This window comes from Hyla sarda, chromosome 6 (genome assembly GCF_029499605.1).
Source record: "Hyla sarda isolate aHylSar1 chromosome 6, aHylSar1.hap1, whole genome shotgun sequence".
Taxonomy (NCBI): domain Eukaryota; kingdom Metazoa; phylum Chordata; class Amphibia; order Anura; family Hylidae; genus Hyla; species Hyla sarda.
In genome coordinates, this window is record NC_079194.1 from 253049752 (window position 1) to 253070485 (window position 20734).

Genomic DNA, 20734 nt, shown 5'->3' on the forward strand with positions numbered 1-20734 from the left:
AGCTGCTACTCAATGAAAGATGAAGACAGACTGACGGCAGATTATCTACAGATATATGACTTTTATCAAGTCTTCATCACTTAATAAAGTAGCTTTTAATGTGAAGGAAGCCCATCTATATGACCACTCTTGAGGCTTTGGTGCTTCACATTTTAATTAAAATGAAAATGTTATTTTATGCAGTTTAGATTGTTAAGGCTTCTGTAGTCAAGATCTGTGATAGGATAATAACCAGTAAGATAAATCCAACCTCCTATTTGTGTTTTAGGTCAACTATAGAGGTCAGAACACAAAGCTAATTCGGATGAGGAACCCATGGGGAGAGGTAGAGTGGACAGGAGCTTGGAGCGATAAGTAAGTAACACACTCTATATATATCTCATGTATAATAGAATTAATGTTTTTATAAATAAATATAAACTGCAGAAATGTTGTTTCTTTCTAGCTCGAATGAGTGGAATAATGTGGATCCTTCAGAGAGAGGTGAACTGAGAAATCAAATGGAGGATGGTGAATTTTGGTGAGGGAAGAATACAAAGAACACACATTATCATTTTTCACACTCTGAAAATATTTCTTGCAATTGTGGTACAGGGATGTGATGAGGGCAGATGTTGTTACCCTAGGGGCAGATGGCATTAACCACTTGTATTTGTGACGCCAGGGCGTGGTTTATCCTCGATACCACCCGAAGGTATACTGAATCCTGGGCTAGGCACGGGGGCAATAATGACTGAGACGCCAAGTTACAGACAACTGTAGCTTTACTGAGGGTAGACAGTTGGTAACATCTATACAGTACAGCCAGGGTCCACGGAGGTGACCAGTGACTCAGAGACCTTAAGGGCTTGCTGGGACTTGTAGTAGGACTGGGCAATTTAATGCAGGCCACGTTGACTTGGCAGTTGCTGACAAGGACTGACTTGACTGATGACTGACAAAGCTATGACTGTATCTTACTTGCAATTGACTGTGGCTGCAGACTTGACTTTAGGCCTCCAATGTCTCTGGACACTCTAGGATTCGACTTGACCTCTGCAAAGACTTGTAAGGCAAGCACTAGCTCCTCCCAGGGCTTTAAAGGGTACCTCTCATCAAATAAACTTTTGATATATTTTAGATTAATGAATGTTGAATAACTTTCCAATAGCATGTTAATGAAAAATATGCTTCTATTGTATTTTTCCTGATGAGTCCTGTCAGCAAGCATTTCTGACTCATGCTGGAGTCCTAAACACTCAGAGCTGCCAGCCTGCTTTGTTCACAGCCAAACAGGCTGTGAACAAAGCAGGCTGGCAGTTCTGAGTGTTCTCCTTTGTGAACAAAGCAGACTGGCAGCTCGTAGTGTTTAGGACTCCAGCATGAGTCTGAAATGCTTGCTGCCAGGACTGGTAGGGAGACCCCTAGTGGTCATTTTTTCAAAGTGGAAAATTAAATAGAAAGAAGCATATTTTTTAATAACATGCAATTGTAAAGTTATTCTGCATACATTAATCTATAATATATCAAAAGTTTTTTTCATGAGAGGTACCCTTTTATGTGGGAGACTAGCAGGGAGCCCAAAGGCCACCCTTGGGTCATCTGGTCACTGATTCCTCCTGGTAACAATCACATGACAAATCACATGTTAACCTTCCTAAAGCTATAACACCTCTTTACACATTTTATGATACAACAATTATTGAAACATATGTACATGGGGGAACAAGTGTAAGGGAGGCCCAGGGGACACACACAATACTATACCATCCGGCATAAACTGATGTTGTTGGGGAATTTATCATTATTGTCTGTGTTGGACGTGTTTACAGTCAATAATTTTCAGCTGTGCAGTTGTATGCCAAATTTATGAAATGGCACAGAGCATATAATAAATGTGTCTGAGCAGTAGACAGCTAGGAAAAATTACCTCAACACAGTCAATTTTACACTGAAAGAAGAAGTGGCTGTGATAAGTGCTACGTGTTGCCGTATTGCATTGCTGACCCTCTACTGTCCCCCTATAACTTTCAGTTTGTTTCAATATACGGAGCTGTATGAGGTGTAATTTATTGTGCCATGAGCTGCAGTTTTTTACAGAATCATTTTGGTCACTTTTTGTTTGTATTTTTTATTTTTTTTTATGTGATGTTACCAAAGATCTGCAATTTTGTACTTTGGTAAATTTTTACTTTTACACCATTCACTGCACGGGATCATTAAAATCTTATTTTAATAGTTCAGACATTTTTGCACGTGGTTTGTTTATTTATTTGTTTTATTTTTTTTCATTTATAAAATGGGAAAAGAGACTAACTTTTTTTTGGGGGGAGGGGCTTATTTACACTCAGAGTCTGCTGAGAGTTGTAGTTGTTTACCATATAGAGAGACACATGTTATGGCAGCAAGTCCCAACCTATGACTCTCTAGCTGTTGCAAAACTACTACTCACAAAATGTCCTCATTGTCAGGGCATGCTGGGAGTTGTAGTTGTGTACCATATAAAGAGACAGATGTTAGGGTAGCAAGCCTTAACTTATGACTCTTCAGTTGTTGCAAAACTACAACTCCCAGCATATTCTTACTGTAATTTTTTACTTCAGTATATCACTTTGTAAGTTTCCTACTCAGCGACTTTTTGTGCTACTTTTTTTTTTTTTTTTTTTTAAAGTCGCAATGATAAATTCCTGACCACTGCATCAGCAAAGACAGATTTGACTGTCTGCTGTGTGGCGAAAAGGCATAAAAAAGTAGCACACACCTCACGTGCGACTTTGTTGTGCCAAACTACAGCAAATAAAAGTGTCTAAATCCCTTGATAAACTCCCCTGATAGACTTTTAGGACATACAGAGTGTGGTGACTATAGATTTTGTGGTAAGGCTTTGGTAAACAAAAGGTTAAGTTTGTGATGTTAGAAATAGAGTGTGTGAGGAGTATAGTGTGACTAAAAAAAGACAGTGGTCACGGCACCTTCTCTTAGCTGCACGGTATACGGGGAACAACCACACTAGCGTTACACAGTCTCAATGAAGCCGTATCTGACACCTCTTCGCTTCTATCCACACAACAGTAAGCGAATCTTGAATATGAAGAAAAGAATTGTGGAGCACTCACCGGGTACATTCAGTCAGATGCTTCTTTACATTCAGCCTGACGAAGTGTTCGACACGTAAACGGTCCGTCGCCGTTCTGTGTACCACCGCGTTTTGTACCATCCTGCTCCCTTGCATGTAACCCATAATAACATTTCAATAAAGAAGTCTCTGACTGAATGTACCCGGTGAGTGCTCCACAATTCTTTTCTTTATATATAGGAGTATAGTGTGAGTTGATAGTAAGGGTGGTAGTCCTTTTTGTATCATGGCGCTTGAGTGGTGCAACCTTGTGTTCCTCTGTAGATCCCCACAGACACCTGTTTTAGTAAAGCTCTTAACTGTACACAAAGGGGGGAATTTATCATTATATATACAGTTTTCACTGTCTATATTGTGCAATCTTTTTTGTGCAATTCAGTTTTTTGTGTGTTTTTTTGCGCAATTTTTGATAGAACAAGTGGAATTCTAAATCACGGTGTAGGGTAGAGCTGATTATGTGGTGGACATCGATTTATCAACTGCGGCTTTTCTCTTTACACGCACAAATTTTGCGCAAGTCCTGATTTTATTGCCAAAATATACACTATCAAGTAGGACACTTAAAATGTTATAAGAATAAGTCCAGCAAGTCCAGCAATATGTAATACATATTGGCTGGCATTTATCATTGTAGGTGTAAGTGAAGCATTTTTCTACACTTTTTTTTGTGTGCTGGTAATGTGTAGGAGCACCAAATTTATTAAATGGTCACAGAGCATTTGATAAATTTTGAGCAGGTCACATTTTCTGAAATTTCTCTCCTCATATACACCAAAAAGCTAAGCTAAGTCTGGGATGGTGTAGTTATCGCACCTTTTTTGCGCATTTTCACAAAAAGGCGTAGTTGATAAAACCCTTCCATATCATGTGTGTTGCCAAAATCAGTGGTTTACAACTCAAAATATGTAAAGCAAAAAAAGGCTCAAATAAACCCTGCTTGTGCCTTTTTTGCGTCTTTTCTAAACACAAAAAACAGTCTAAAGGCAATGATAAACGTTGCCCATTTAGATTAGACTCTGATCTGTACAGACTGTAGATCTGTAGAACTGTGTAAATTTTTAAATTCTGCTGTTCTTGATGAGTGCAGGAGATTGCACCTGTACAGAATGTAACCATGGTGACCGTACAGCTGAGAATGCCACTGTATGTGCAGGGAGGGAGAAGGAGTTACAGCTTTTAGGTCTATGTATATGTCTGATCATGTGTATGCAGCAGAGCTGAGTGTGTGATTGTGTGTATGCAGCAGAGCTGAGTGTGTGATTGTGTGTATGCAGTGGAGCTGAGTGTGTGATTGTGTGTATGCAGCAGAGCTAAGTGTGTGATCGTGTGTATGCAGCAGAGCTGAGTGTGTGACTATGTGTATGCAGCAGAGCTGAGTGTGTGGCTGTGTATGCAGCAGAGCTGAGTGTGTGACTGTATACAGCAGAGCTGAAGGTGTGACTGGGTGTATCTAGTAGAGCTGAGTGTGTAATTGGGTGTATGCAGCAGAGCTGATTGGCTGTATGCAGCAGAGCTGATTGGCTGTATGCAGCAGAGCTGATTGGCTGTATGCAGCAGAGCTGATTGGCTGTATGCAGCAGAGCTGATTGGCTGTATGCAGCAGAGCTGATCGTGTGTATGCAGCAGAGCTGAGTGTGTGATTGTATGCAGCAGAGCTGAGTGTGTGATTGTGATTGTGTATATGCAGCAGAGCTGATTGTGTGATCATGTGTATGCAGCAGAGCTGAGTGTGTGATCATGTGTATGCAACAGAGCTGAGTAAGTGATCATGTGTATGCAACAGAGCTGAGTGAGTGCCTGTGTATGCAGCAGAGCTGAGTGTGGGATTGTGTGTATGCAGCAGAGCTGAGCTATGTGAGCTGTGTACCGTGGGAAAATGCCACAGCTCTATGAAGTGTGCGGTGGAGAAGGGGTGCACAGTAGAGCGAGGGGGGTACGTATCTAAATTTGAACAAAATTTATCAAAGGACGTGCACAACTTTAGTAAATCTTGAGCAAGAGTGTAAATTAGAAAGCAGTGTAAAGGGGTAGATCTGTGTCTACAAAAGACATCTAATGATAAATCTCCCCCAAAGCCTCTGGAAATAAGACCTCAAAACGATCTAACAAAAAAATGTGGTCTTCACTTTCTATCATGGGCAAAGAGGCAGATGTTGGACAAGTCTTAGCATTACTTGGTTAAGATGTGGACTGTGTCTAGATACTGCTTTTGTAAGAATAGACTTTTAGAAGGCAATCGTTATCCTGTAACACACTGTGTAAGTGCATGCTTGTAGTACCACAGAAACCCAGAAAATACATTTGCAATGTAATAAACACAGAGATATACGCATTAGAATTTTAGACAAAGACTTTTGACTGTCCACTGTTTTGACTACAGCCACCCACACTAGGTTCTGTGTAGCAGTTTTGGGTTCTGTTGTAGCTGTTTTGGGCCACACAGAATATTCTACTTTAGCAATACCTGGAGAGCTGCTGGTTGGAGACCAATGATGTACATAGTTCCCTTGGTTCTGACTCTACAGGTCATATTTCAAATATAAAATAAATAAATAAATAAAAGCATGCTTATGATAAGGTGTCACGGACAGCAGTGCATTTCTTCTTGCCCTCTTGTACTATATATGTCTTCATATATTCCCTGTAGTAAATAATGTGACCATTTTTGATCATCAAGTCATTGACTAGACACTTAAAGGGGGTACTCCACCCCTAGACATCTTATCCCCTATCCAAAGGATAGGGGATAAGATGTCTGATCGCGGGGGGTCCCGCCGCTGGGGACCCCTGTGATCTTGGCTGTGGCACCTCAGACATCCGGTGCACAGAGAAGACTTTGCTCAGTGCCAGATGACTGGCGATGCGGGATGGAGGCTTGTGACGTCATGGTCACGCCCCACTTGTGAGGTCACGGCCTTGCCCCCTCAAAGCAAGTCTATGGGAGGGGGCGTGCCGGCTGAACAGCATGAACAAGCATAGAGCAGAAAAATACAGCAGAAGGATTATCTTTATAGAGCAGAAATGTACAGCAGAAGGATTATCTTTATAGAGCAGAAATGTACAGCAGAAGGATTCATTTATTTATGCTACTGTATAAAAAAGGAATACTTCAGCTGTACCTTTCTGCTGCTGGGGGCAGAGCTGAGCGCTGAATGACTCTCTCCCTCGGAGCTGCCGGCTGGTCCCTCCCTTCACTGCCGAGAGCTGTGTGTGAGGTTGTGTGCGGTTGCCCTGCTCTCCGTTGTGTGTTTGGAAATGTCCGGAGAGCTGAGTGGAGGAGCAGAAGCAAAATCGTCCAGGGATTTCCATTAACACATTGGGGCTGAGGTGCATCAGACACACCTCCTCCACGCCTGACTCCCCCCACCCTGCACAAATAATGTTCAGTGACCCCCCGACCTACGATGGCCCCGACATACGATCATTTCAACATACGATGGCCTCTCAGAGGCCATTGCACGTTGAAGGCAGCATCAACATACGATGCTTTTGTATGTCGGGGCCATCGCATAAACGGCTATCCGGCAGCGCAGACTGCTTCAGCTGCCACCGGATAGCCGTTTACGATGCCCCGTGTGGTGCGCTGACGATCACTTACCTGTCCTCGGGGCTCCGGACCGTCCTCTTCAGGATCCCCTGCATCGTCGGTGCTCTCCATCGTCGTCATCACGTCGCTGCGCACGCCGTCCCGTCATCCAATAGGAGCGGCGTGCGTAGCAACGTGATGGCGGCAACGGAGAGTGAGGATGCCGGGGAACCAGAGGCCTTGCCGGAGCGTCGGGGACACCCCGGGGACGCGGCGACAGCGATGGAAGACGACATCCAGGGCAGCGGTGACGAGCGGTGACGGTCCAGAGCGGCGGGGACACGTGAGAATAACCTCCAATACCAGTGGTCTTCAACCAGCAGACCTCAAGATGTTGCAAAACTACAACTCCCAGCATGCCCGGACAGCCAACGGCTGTCCGGGCATGCTGGGAGTTGTAGTTTTGCAACATCTGGAGGTCCGCAGGTTGTAGACCACTGTCCTATACTTTACATTGCACGGATCCCTCAACATACGATGGTTTCAACAAACGATGGTCCATTTGGAACGGATTACCATCGTATGTTGAGGGACCACTGTATAAGGTTCAGTGCATGAAGCCAAACCTTGTGCAGAAATCATGTAGGGAGGGTTAGGGGAGAAGAGGTGTCCATGCAGCAGGCCATCACAGCCTCTACAAATCCTCATCTTATAAATAAAACCTGATTTTTATAACTTTGCAAACAGCCATCAACTATCTTCCCGAGTCTGCAGATCTAAGCTGACAGATTAATTTTGCTTTATTACTAATAAGTAGCTCAGGTATCCCATTTGTACTTGGGTGTAGCTTATGCCACATTACATTGAACAGGAATCAGACTGTAGTTATGAAGCCCTAAACCATGGTGGGTGGCTTAGTATTTATTATGGAACATCCATACACTTTCGAGGGCTACCATGAGATGGATAGTGACAACAGCTACAATGTAAAGGTAGCAAATAGGGTTCTCCAATACTGAGACTTCTGTTCATGAGGCTGAAATAACCGGTTGACATTACGGATTTGGACTGGATCCTATATTAATCCGAGCATCTGAAAACCGCAGTAAAGAACCCATCTAAGATATTCATGACTTCCTGTATTGACATTGGAAAGAGCAAAAGAAGGAAAGACCGACGGGAAGGCGCCTAGTGTGATACCGTTGATGACAGGTGGGAGGGGTTAGTCGAAGAGTAGATAATGGGTGCTCACCTTGAGCGAGCAAAAAACTCGCATGTGGACCCACAGTGGGGTTAGTGGTATGGATAATAGTCCACCGGATGCAGCTGCTAAGCCCAGGGTACAGGACAGGACTAGCCAGTCCTGGATAGATATGCAGTGGTAAGGAAGAAAAAAAAACCTTTTCAAAGGGCGCTGCTGTTGTCCACGGCTGGCACTGCCCTTCTTGGTGGGCGCCCACCAAGAAGGGCAGTGCCAGCCGTGGACAACAGCAGCGCCCTTTGAAAAGGTTTTTTTCTTCCTTACCACTGTATTGACATTGGACAGCATGAAATGGTATTTGCTGCTCTGCACAAAGACTATAGGATACATTTATTTTTTTTCTAACTACACAGTCAGATAAATGCTTCAACATAAAAGCTATTGGCAATGATTTGGCATTATAGATTTGTATATCAAAAATTACTACTGTACACATTTTAGTTTCCACATCATTGTTCACACAGTGCACACTTTGCATTGGACTTTGTAGACGTACTGTTCAGAAGATGTCCATGTGTAACACTCCATGGGCAGATCTAGAAATTAAATGTTAACACTTCCATCAATGTATATAGTGAATACGGTATATATTCTGTTTCCATGTATTAGTTTTGGATTCTTTGTTTGCAGGATGTCTTTCCAAGATTTCCTTCGAGAGTTTTCTCGCCTTGAGATTTGTAACCTCACTCCCGATTCTTTAAAAGCTCGCAAATTCCGCAAGTGGAACACAACTCTTTATAGTGGAAACTGGAGGAAAGGGAGCACAGCTGGCGGATGCAGAAACTACCCTGGTAAATATGATCATTTCTGGTGTTCTGGACTTACATAGCTACATACCGTATATACTCGAGTATTAGCCGTTCCGAATATGAGCCGAGGCCCCTAATTTCACCCCAAAAACCTAGGAAAAGTTATTGACTCGACTATAAGCCTAGTGAGAGAAATACATCACCCCCCCCCATGTCATCATCTCCCCCTGTCATCATCCAGACCCCCGTCATCATCCTGTCATTATCACCTTTGTCATCATCACCGCTTGTCAATCCCTTCTCAGTGGTCTACAACCTGCGGACCTCCAGATGTTGCAAAACTACAACTCCCAGCATGCCTGGACAGCCATCGGCTGTCTGGGCATGCTGGGAGTTGTAGTTTTGAAGCATCTGGAGGTCCACAGGTTGAAGACCACTGCAGCCTTTGTCATCATCCAGACCCCCCTTTTGTTTGCTACTCACCTCCCCTCGGTGGGAAGGAAGGGCGAGCAGGTCTGGGCCGTCCATCTTCGGCCACCTATGCTGCAGGGACCATCTGGTGGGGAGGGTAAGTCGTTCCTGGCTTTCCATCTTCACCGAGAGGCCCTCTTCTCCGCTCCGGGCCGGCCCCGGACAAGTGACGTTGCGTTGACGACAACGCGCAGGGACGTCCGTGTGCTGCAGATGTCCGTGACGTCCCTGCACATGAACATCCCTGCGCGGTGGCGTCAATGCAGCGTCATTAGTTCGGGGCTGGCCCGGAGCGGAGAAGAGGGCCTCCCGGTGAAGATGGACAGCCCGGAACGACTAACCCTCCCCACCGGACGGTCCCTGCAGCATAGGTGGCCGAACATGGACAGCCCGGACCCGCTCACCCTTCCTTCCCACCGAGGGGAGGTGAGTAGAAAACAAAAGGGGGGTCTGGATGATGATGAAGGCCGCAGTGGTCTTCAACCTGCGGACCTCTAGATGTTTCAAAACTACAACTCCCAGCATGCCCGGACAGCCGATGGCTGTCCAGGCATGCTGGGAGTTGTAGTTTTGCAACATCTGGAGGTCCGCAGGTTGAATACTACTGATGAAGGGATTGACAGGCGGAGATTGACAGCCCGGACCATCCCCTCACAGCTAAGCTAGAAACGTTTTTTTTGTTCACTCGAGTATAAGCCGAGGGGGGCGTTTTCAGCAGGAAAAATCGTGCTGAAAAACTCGGCTTAAGTTTGTAAGGTTAAAGCCAATTGCCCCATAACAGAGTTAAAATTCCTTCCTGACTCCAATATGGCAATCACATAAATCTGGTGTCCATATATATGGATAGTTTGTCCATACTGAATTCTAGTTCCAATAGAAATTGTAAGATGAATTATAATTCTGATTATGGAATTCATCCAAACCTTTGTGGTGACACAATTCTGTGAAAAACATTACAGTGATTTATATTGAATGGGATGCTATTATAAATTAATTACCATGTATATACTCGAGTATAAGCCGAGTTTTTCAGCATTATTTTTCTTGCTGAGAACGCTCCCCTCGGCTTATACTCGAGTGAACTCTCCGCCTGTTAATCCCTTCATCAGTGGTCTTCAACCTGCGGACCTCCAGATGTTGCAAAATTACAACTCCCAGCATGCCCGGACAGCTGATGGCTGTCCGGTCATGCTGGGAGTTGTAGTTTTGAAACATCTGGAGGTCCGCAGGTTGAAGACCACTGTGCGGGCCTTCGTCATCATCCAGACCCCCCCCCCCCCCCCTTTAGTTTTCTGCTCACCTCCCCTCGGTGGGAAGGAAGGGTGAGCTGGCCATCTATGCTGCAGGGACGTCTGCTGCGCATGAACGTCCCTGTGCGTCGTCGTCAAGGCAACGTCACTACTCCGGGGCCGCCCCGGAGCAAGTGGAGAAGAGGGCCTCCCGGTGAAGATGGACAGCCCGGAACGACTAACCCTCCCCACCGGACGGTCCCTGCAGCATAGATGGCCCGGACCAGCTCATCCTTCCTTCCCACCGAGGGGAGGTGAGTAGAAAACTAAAAGGGGGGTCTGGCTGATGACGAAGGCCCGCACAGTGGTCTTCAACCTGTGGACCTCCAGATGTTTAAAAACTGCAACTACCAGCATGCCCGGAAAGCCGATGGCTGTCCGAGCATGCTGGGAGTTGCATGCTGGAGGTCCGCAGGTTGAAGACCACTGAGGGGATTGACAGGCGGTGATGATGAAGGGGGGGGGGGGGGATGATGACAGGGTGATGATGAAGGGGGGGGAGATATGACGGGGGTGAAAATGAGAGGGTGATGATGATGGGGGTGATAATGATGGGGTGATGATGACGGGGGTGATAATGACGGGGGTCTGGATGATGACAGGGGGGGATGATGACATTGGTGGTTGATGTATTTCCCACCCTAGGCTTATAGTTGAGTCAATAACTTTTACCTGGGTTTTTGGGGTGAAATTAGGGGCCTCGGCTTATATTCGGGTCGGCTTATACTCGAGTATATACGGTATATTATATAATTTCTATTATTGTAAATGCTCTTTTTAAAGCTGTATGCACATGACTATGTGATGCACAGAGGCATACTGTAATATACAAACTACAATGGATCTGTGGAATAGACCCATGTTCCAGTTTGTGTGTCTTCTGTACATCTCTTTTTCAAAATTGTTACATGTTGTTTTGATCCATTATAAAAAAAAAATTAAAAAAAGTCCTACATTAGGAAAATATGGAGGTACGTACCGTTACCACTGTAATGGCTATATGGATCCAGATAACAGTTGTGTGCATAAGCCCTAAAGGTGCCCATACAGTGTCAATAGTCGCTGGGCAAACATTAATTTATGTCTCTTAATCTCCCCATATGCATGAATGTTTGGCAAGGCAAAAGTTTGTGTGTTGTAAATAAAGAGAGGAGGGGTAAGCTGCTGCCAGAGAGCTCTGGTGGTGGTTTATCTCTCGGAGAACAAAAGGAAAGGGCAGTTGGAATCCAATTTTTTCCTATAGGGAACTTCTAATAATAATAGGCAGGACTGCTTCTTAGTGGAAGGCAGGCTGCTGCTCGAGGCAGTCTATAGTCTGTTAATAGAGTTCAGACTACAAGGCTGCTACTGTATAAAACAATCTGCTTGTTCAATGATCTGTAGAAATTTCTCTGCAGCCTTCACCTAACCACAGTCAGAGAACTATCTTATTTGAATCAGAGATAACATAATTTTTCCACAATCTGTTTTCTGTACATTCTTGAAGTGTATTAAAGTCCAGCACACCTAAAACAGTTGTATTTACTATATAGTTGTGTACTGACCTATTTGCACACTTCAATAGGACGGCTACAACTTTTCTAGTTGACTGCAACTTTTGTATAAAAATCACACTTTTCAAGTAAACTTGTCATACTGAGCTATATTCTCTATGAAATATCTATGCCTGTGTTTCCCAACCAGTGCGCCTCCAGCTGTTGCATGAAACACTGGTTTATGCTATCAATATTACCTCTGGACCTTAGGGGAAAGCAAATAACATAACATGGTCATGTAGTCATCTGTTGCATGAAAATAAGTAAAAACTTAAAATATAATTAAATAATGTTTAGTCTCATGTCAGGAAGACCGAGATAATAGCAAGATCACAACTGATCTGAATCTGATCAACTTGATAGTGTAGACCCTCCCAGGAATGAGATAATACACACAGTCTCCACCCAAACCAACATAGTTACATTTTTCTCTGAATTTTTAGTGTTCTCACATGTCATGCCATAGTGATACTATAATATAACCTTCATCTTTTAGGGATTTAAAACCTATGTATTCCAAATTTATGGATCAAAATAAGCATATTGTTCATTAAAGCCAATGGACTCCGTTTTCCACACACACACACACATATGTATATTTTTATATTTATTGTTCATTTTCTGAATACAAAATTAGGTGACTCTAAATAGTCTTTATTGAAAATGTCCTACAGTTTTCCTGTGGTAAAGGTGTCCATACACATTAGATGTAAATTGGCCCTATTTCAGTGCATGAGGGTGTCCAGACTCTCACCCAGTGAAGCATATGAGGGGTAATAACAAAGGATCAGGCATATGGGATCTTAAAGGGATTATCCAGTGGTTTAGTCATGTTTATATTCTTACTGGGCTGCAAGAAGAAAAATAACAAACTTTAACTAACCTTACGCCGCTCCCTCAGTGCGCCAATATCCGCCACTTCCCCAGTGCACTGATCTGTCTTCCGTCCTTCGGCCCTGGTCTTCTTCCCTGTTCTGGGGCCTGCACTGAGCTTATCACTTGCCGCAGCAATGTCCCGCCTGAGCCGCTGATACGCTGAGTATGAGTGTGAAGTAACAGGCCCAGGCACCATGAAGAAGACTAGGGAGAAGTAAGTTAAAGTTTATTTTTCTTTTTGCAGTTCAGGCAGAATGAAAACATAAAAAAAAAAAAAAAAAAACACTGGCTAGCTTTCAGAAAGGATTACAGATAGCAACAAGTGTGGAGAGTTGGGAGAGCATTCATGGTGGGTAGCTCACACAGGCTGTAGATAGGGAGGAAAGCACACCAAGGTATTTTTTAGGAGAGAATCACAAGATGTCCAAGTGTAGAGAGTAAGCAGATAACAAACAGTTAACTATAGACTTCTGAACACACAGACCTCACAACCAGCATGTATTACTGGGAGGATACACCTACATACCAAGCATCTGAACCTAGAAGGGAGTTACAAACTGTATATTAGGCGGTCAGTACATAATTAAAGGGATCAAGATTGCAGACTCAAATTTTTTTGCCACATTTTTTACTCAATGTTATTACTATCATATGTAAAAATAATTTATTTTCCATACCAAAGGTATCCATAGATTTTAGCCATTGCACAGTGCCCATTCATATCAATAAGTTTTCTGTAAAAGATATGGAAATGATGGCCAGCTCACCACAAGTTAGTCCTGTCCACGACACGACAGGTGTTAGGCAACACCAAAGTCCATATGAAAGAAGAAAAATGCCAGCGTGGAAAATGCATATGTCCTGTTTATTCAGATAAAAGTTCAAGACACAAAACGTGAACGCAGTCACGCATTTCAGGTGTTACCACCCTTCGTCATGCTTTTATCTGAATAAACTGGACTTTTGCATTTTTCTTCAATAAGTTGAATGCGTAATGCAAAACTTTATTTATGTAATGCAAAGGTTTGTTTTTAACTTTTTCAGTATTGTGCCCTTGATGCAAAGTTATGTCTTAAAGGGGTACTCCGCTGCTCAGCGTTTGGAAAAGACTGTTCCGAACGCTGGAGCCGGCGCCGGGAGCTCGTGATGTCATAACCCGCCCCCTCATGATGTAATGCCCGTCCCCTGAATGTAAGTCTATGGGAGGGGGCGTGACAGCCTTCACGCCCCCTCCCATAGACTTGAATTGAGGGGGCGGGCATAACGTCATGAGGGGGCGGGGCCATGACATAACAAGCTCCCGGCTCCAGTGTTCAGAACAGTTTGTTCCAAATGCTGAGCAGCGGAGTACCCCTTTACGTACATTTACAAGCGTTAACTGTGTGGGGATTCACCCCTTTTTTGCCTTTACATGGCCCCCCCAGGTTCAGCATTCCTCTGGATGACTGTTGTCTTGAGTCTTTCCCGATCTCCTGCTGGAGACAACAGACAAAGAATTTACAAGACTGGATACAGCCCTCTAAGTATGCATATACTACTAAATGTACTACTAAAATAAAAATAAATAAATAACTGATATGGCTAGTTTTACATAAAATATTTAGTAAACTATTAATTGAAAGTCACGTCTATAGCAGGGCCCTTGCCACAGACGACATACATACATATGAATTAGCAATAAATGATGAGTAAAAAGATGATAAAAATCAGTATTAAGTCCAATGAAAGACCGCTTGCATAAAAATATATATATCGTCACTCGTTGGATACAGTCTATGATGTGATCAGATAGGTAATATACATTTTTATGCAGGCGGTCTTTCATTGGACTTAAAGGAGAACTCCAGAATAGAAAAATTGGCCTCCATACTGCCGTCAGTAAAAAAATAAATAGATACATACCTTCCTTCACTCCCCCGGTGCCTCCGGTAACCCACTCCGGTCTCCACCGCGATCCTCTTCCTGGTTGCCGGTGGTTGGTGAGTCATACTGCGCTCAGTCAATCACCGGCAGCAGCGAAGTCCCGACTCGGCCGGTGATAGGCTGAGCAGCAGTGTGACGTTTTCGGCCCCGGCAGTAGGTATTTATTTTTTTGCTGCCGGCAGTATGGATGACAATTTTTCTGGAGTTCTCCTTTATTTTTATCATCTTTTTACTCTCATCATTTACTGCTAATTCATACTTATGTATCTCGTCTGTGGCAAGGGCCCAGTTATAGACGGGACTTTCAATTGATAGTTTAATATTTTAAGCAAAACTAGCCATATCAGTTTATTTTTTTTATTTTTTTAGTAGTACATTTAGTAGTCTATGCATACTTAGAAGGCTGTATCCAGTCATGTAAATTCTTTGTTTGTTTTTTGGCATGAAGTGTATCGTGCAACACAGTGACACATTGTATTTTATAGTGTAAGCCACCCACAACCCTTTGTATTATATACTAGAGACAACAACTGATCACATGGGGATTGGCTTCTTCTCGTCTTACCTGACAAGCCAACCCCTGATGACATCTGCACATGCCACCGCTCCCGTGTTCAATGTGTCTCCCCTTGTCTGCATATTGCTGAGATCACAAGGAACGCATTGAACGCAGACACAGCGGAATGTACAGATGGACCGCACATGTCACCAAGGGGCTGGTTTGTCAGGGAAGACAAGAAGAAGCCAAGCCCCGTGTGATCAGATGTTGTCTCAAGCTGAACGGGATCCATGGAAAGGTTTGATACAACAGTCATCCAGAGACTGAAGGAATGCTGAACCTGGGGGGACCATGAGATCACAAAAAAGGGGTCAATCCACCCCACACATGGAATGCAAGTAAGACACAACTTTGCATCAGGGGCACAATACTGAAAATCCCTTTAAGGGTGGGTTCACACTATGTTTGTAATGTACGAGTGCTGGATCCAGTTGGGAGGAGCGAAAACCGGTCGCTCCCGTATCCGGCTCGAACTCTGTTCATTTCAATGAGCCGACCAGAGTCAAACGCTGACTCCGCTTGGCTCATTTTTGCCCCGTATACGGTTTTCCGACCGGACCAAAAACCGTGGTATACCACATCCTGATGTACTGGTCTGTCTCTGGATACTACGCTGACAGACATAGCAAACCTTCTTGCCACAGCTCACATTGATGTGCCATCCTGGATGAGCTGCTCTACCTGAGCCACTTGTCTGTGTGTAGACTCCGTCTCATGCTACCATTAGAGTGAAAGCACCGCCAGGATTCGAAAGTGACCAAAACATCAGCCAGGAAGCATAGGAAGCATAGGAACTGAGAAGTGGTCTGTGGTCACCACCTGCAGAACCACTCCTTTATTGGGGAAGTCTTGCTATTTGCCTATAATTTCCACCTGTTGTCTGTTCCATTTGTATAACAGCATGTGACATTGATTGTCAACCAGTGTTGCTTCCTGAGTGGACAGTGTGATTTCACAGAAGTGTGATTGACTTGGTATCACATTGTGTTGTTTAAGTGTTCCCTTTATTTTATTTTTTGAGCAGTGTACAAGTACTGGAACTGACACACAGAGTTAAGAAATAAATACAAATACAAGTCACATGATTAAAGAGAATCTGTCACATTAAAAACACAGCTCCTCCTGCTCTATAACATAATGGCTGCAGATTGGACTAAGAAGATTAATGTATAATTTTGTGGGAAAAGTTTCAGGATTACTTATTTATTTATGTAAATCTCTGCTCAGTCTGGCTAAGTAGTCAAGTGGGCGGTCCTACTTGGTGTTTAACCGTTCTCTCCATGTACACATTGGTAACTGTTAATTACTGAGTTGGACCACCCACATGACTCCTTAGCCCTGAATGAGCAGAGATTTATAAGAAAGAATGACAAGTTATCCAGGAACTTTTCCTATAAAACTATATAATTAACTGCTCAGCTCCTCCTGATCTATAACACGATGCCTCCAGTTGAATTGCATTTTTAATGTGACAGGTTCCCTTTAATACAATAATTGGTTATTCAAGAATAACACATCAACAGTAGGCCAGACATAGCATACAAGACAGAGGAGGGGGTCATCTTGGTACCAAGATGATATCTTATCATCTCTCCACAGGGGTAGGTGATAAATGTCGGGTGGGTGTTCTGGGTGCTTCTGGTTTATGAAGAGGTGGTCAAACATACACAATGTTGCACCATTTAAATGTCATAGTACTGCTGAAGACAGCAGAGTGCTGTACCCAGCTGTTTTTGCCAGTCGTAGATAGTTTGAAATGAGCAACAGTACATCACAGTTATTCCTTTCAAACAGAGGCACTCAGCATATGTGAAAAGTGTCTAATAGTGGGAGACCCATTGGTATGACCCACAGGATCAGACAAATATCTCCTATACTGTGGATAGGTGACAATATTTATCTTGGGATAACCCCCTTAAATAAAATGTGGGTAGCAAGAAACAGAGAGCCGGCACTGTAGTGTGGTAAGCGGTCTTTAAATGCTGGGATTGACTGTAGTAGTGAAGAACGGGTGGTGCAGCAGTGTCGGGGGTGCGCCTATATGGAAAACAGTATGCAACGTCAGAAGAAGAAGAAAAATATATACGTCGCACTCACCCGGTTTCATGCCAAAGAAAGATTCCTTTATTCCATCATGACCATTGGAGACAAGGGTTCGGGTCAGGAAGAAGGAAAAAACAAGAGCTCAGCTGAGCTGGTGGAACGACTGTTCCGTTTCTCGGGTTATCCGCTTGGTCATGCCCCAGGGGCTCTTGTTTTTTCCTTCTTCCTGACCCGAACCCTTGTCTCCCATGTGCATGATGGAATAAAGGAATCTTTCTTTGGCATGAAACCGGGTGAGTGTGACGTATATATTTTTCTTCTTCTTCCTTTAAATAAAATGTTATGTTATTAGCATTATTTTGTTTTCTTATTTAATACACCTTTTGCTGCACAGCAACCTTCTGGATCAATCCTCAGTTCAAAATTAAGCTGGAATGTGAAGATGATGACGATGACTATGGTACGGAAAAAGGCTGCACCTTTCTTCTTGCCCTCATGCAGAAGAACCGGAGGAAGGAAAGGCGATTTGGAAAGGACATGGAGACCATTGGCTTTGCTGTTTATGAGGTACTTAAGAAAATGTTTGTGGGTATTTATACATGCACATATATTACCTTATATACCTTGTCATGCACATATCACTAGATTTTAAAAACCAGTTAAATGCAAAGTCTTCCATCTTGTGTTGATAGAAATAGGACTATAATATTAAAGTGCTTGTTTAGGATTAGAAATAGTGTCAGCATATTGTTTTCCAGAAATTGCACCGCTATTATCCATAGGCTGTGTGTGGTATTGCAGTTCGGACCTTCAGTATACAATACTACACGTACAATGAACAAGGGCAGTGCTGCTTTGGAAAAAATCTGATTCAATACAGAGATGATCTATGGGAATAAATCTTATCATCCACATGTGTATTCTGGATTATAGTGATCTAAAAATATTTTTTTTCTTCTTTTTTCTTCTTCTGCAGGTTCCCAGAGAGGTATGTATTACATATGAGCATCTTTGAGGTTTCTCTATGGCTGTCTTGACAGAGTATTGGTGTTTATACCAGCTGTACACAGGCTCTGCGGCCCGTATAAGTGATTACATTACGGTTACATCCAGTGATTTCCAGGTGACGTCTTCAGAGGCATTTTCTTCCTTATCTTTTTGATTTGGCCCAGACCACCATAACGACTTCATCCTGTCCATGACTTGTATACGCAGGATCTGTCAGACGGACATCTTAGTCTCTGCACTTTTCCAGCATTATCTTTGCCTGTTCCCCACCTACAGTGCTCCAAATGGTGATATAATATCCCTCATAGCAGATAGTTGCTCTCAGTAGGCAGGTGCCACTGGTAGGTACATATGTTCACTAGGTAGATAGTTGCCCCCAGATGTATAGAAGATAAGTTACCCCCATGATGTTGATTGTTGTCTCATAGAAGGAACATAGTTACACCCCCCCTCCCCCCGGTATACATAGTTGTCCTCTATTTTAGATAGGTGGAGGTTGTTTGTGAGCCCCCCTCCCTACTGTAGACAGGTGTCTCTCAGCAAAACTAGATACATACTTTGGGTGAGGTTTATTGTGCTATCTCATAGTAATATTATTTTTGTTGCCCATAGCAACCAATAACCGCTCAGCTTTCATTTTTTATAATGCTAGTAAAATAAAAGCTAAGCTCTGATTGGTTGCTATGGGCAACAAAGAGAATCTTACTGTAAGAAGGCTTTATAAATCTCCCAATTATACTTACCTCTCCTCCACTCCCTTGCTGGTAGGTCCTGTTCCTCCCCTGCTCTGACTGGAGGGACATGCACAATGATTGGCGTCATTGTGCCTTAGCTGGGGTGTAAAGGTCCTGTCCGGCTCTTTGCTCTTTTCTCAGCTTTAACCTGCAAGCGCGTCCTAAGGATGCACTTGCAGATGAGTGGTGCTCTAGTGTCACCTACTAGATCAGGGATATAGGGCACGTGCCAAGGATTCCTGTTGCCGGGAATTTCACCCTGCCATTCAGGACACTTATACACTAAACCAAGTATCAAATGTAAAGGGGGTTCAGAACTAGATGGCTTTCGGCCCAATGAGCTGTGTGGCTGATAGCTATAGTGTGCTATATAATGTGTACGACCAGCTTGACTGATTGTATATCTTATAACTTATATGGGCCACCTATAGGAGAATGTTTAGGGAAATGACAAAGATAGAAGCTAACAACTAAATACAGACTTTGGGAGAGATAATTCTTACAATGTGTTTCCCTTCATCTGTCTTCCTGTGCTTTTCTGTATCCAATGAATAGGCTTATTGTGAAAAGCAATTTAATCTGTGCATGTTTTCTCCCCTTTTCCATTTTTTGTTTTAAAGGGTTACTTCGCTGCTCAGTGTTTGGAACAAAGTGTTCCGAATGCTGGAGCCAATGCCAGGAGCTTGTGACGTCATAGCCCCGCCCATCATGATGTCACGCCCCGCCCCCTCAATGCAAGTCTATGGGAGGGGGCATGACAGCTGTCACGCCCCCTCCCATAGACTTGCATATGAAGGGGCATGGCATGACATTACGAGGGGCGGGGTTATGACGTCACAAGCTCCCGGCACCGGCTCTGGCGTTTGGAACAGTTTGTTCCAAACGCTGAGCAGCGGAGTACCCCTTTAATTATTTTTACATCTTTTTAAAAATGTGTTTACTGTTACTTCACTAGTTTGTGGGGCAGCAAGCTGTGCACCTCAAGCGTGACTTTTTCCTATCAAATGCATCACGTGCACGATCCGAGCAGTTCATCAACCTGCGAGAAGTCAGCACAAGAAACAAGCTCCCCCCAGGAGAATACATAGTGGTGCCTTCCACCTTTGAGCCCAATGTTGAGGGAGATTTTGTCTTGAGAGTCTTTTCAGAAAATCGTCATGGGACTGTGTAAGTATTCGCAAGGAAATAAAATCATTAAATGGAAAAAAATTGACAAAACTATTTAGACAAAGCTAAAAGAGATTTATCATTGCTTTTAGAGCTTTTTTTTGTCTATGTTTTGGCGCAGTTCAGGCGCAAGCAGCATATTTAGTGACTTTTATGCGTCTTTTGATATAGACAGTTTCACTCTTTTTTCCTACCCGTAGAATTTTTTCTTTTTGACCATGTAGTGGCCACGTATTTATCATTTGCTACTTTTGTCAAAAGTCGCTATTTTGTGCACAAAGGTACTTTTTTAGGCGCAAAGCTAGAACGCACACCAGTAGGCGTTAGAATTACTTCTACCTTCCGCAATTCAACCTTTAACCTCTTATGGACGACAGCATCCCACTCCCCTTCTATAACACGTGCTCATGAGCTGAGTGTGGGTCATAGCTGGGTGGTCCTAGTGGCTATCTGCCCCGAGGACCCATCTCTAATGCCA

The 20734-nt window shown here is 43.5% G+C and overlaps 1 protein-coding gene across 1 annotated transcript in view; it reads left to right on the plus strand.

Moving 5' to 3' along the window:
• The window catches only part of CAPN1 (calpain 1), an 82045-nt gene that overhangs the window by 41926 nt on the left and 19385 nt on the right, over window positions 1-20734 (plus strand). Inside the window, exons 8-13 of the mRNA XM_056526948.1 lie at window positions 269-354; window positions 446-520; window positions 8533-8693; window positions 17742-17914; window positions 18324-18335; window positions 20045-20256. Coding sequence (XP_056382923.1) covers window positions 269-354; window positions 446-520; window positions 8533-8693; window positions 17742-17914; window positions 18324-18335; window positions 20045-20256 — 719 coding nt within the window. The remainder of the gene's footprint in view (window positions 1-268; window positions 355-445; window positions 521-8532; window positions 8694-17741; window positions 17915-18323; window positions 18336-20044; window positions 20257-20734) is intronic.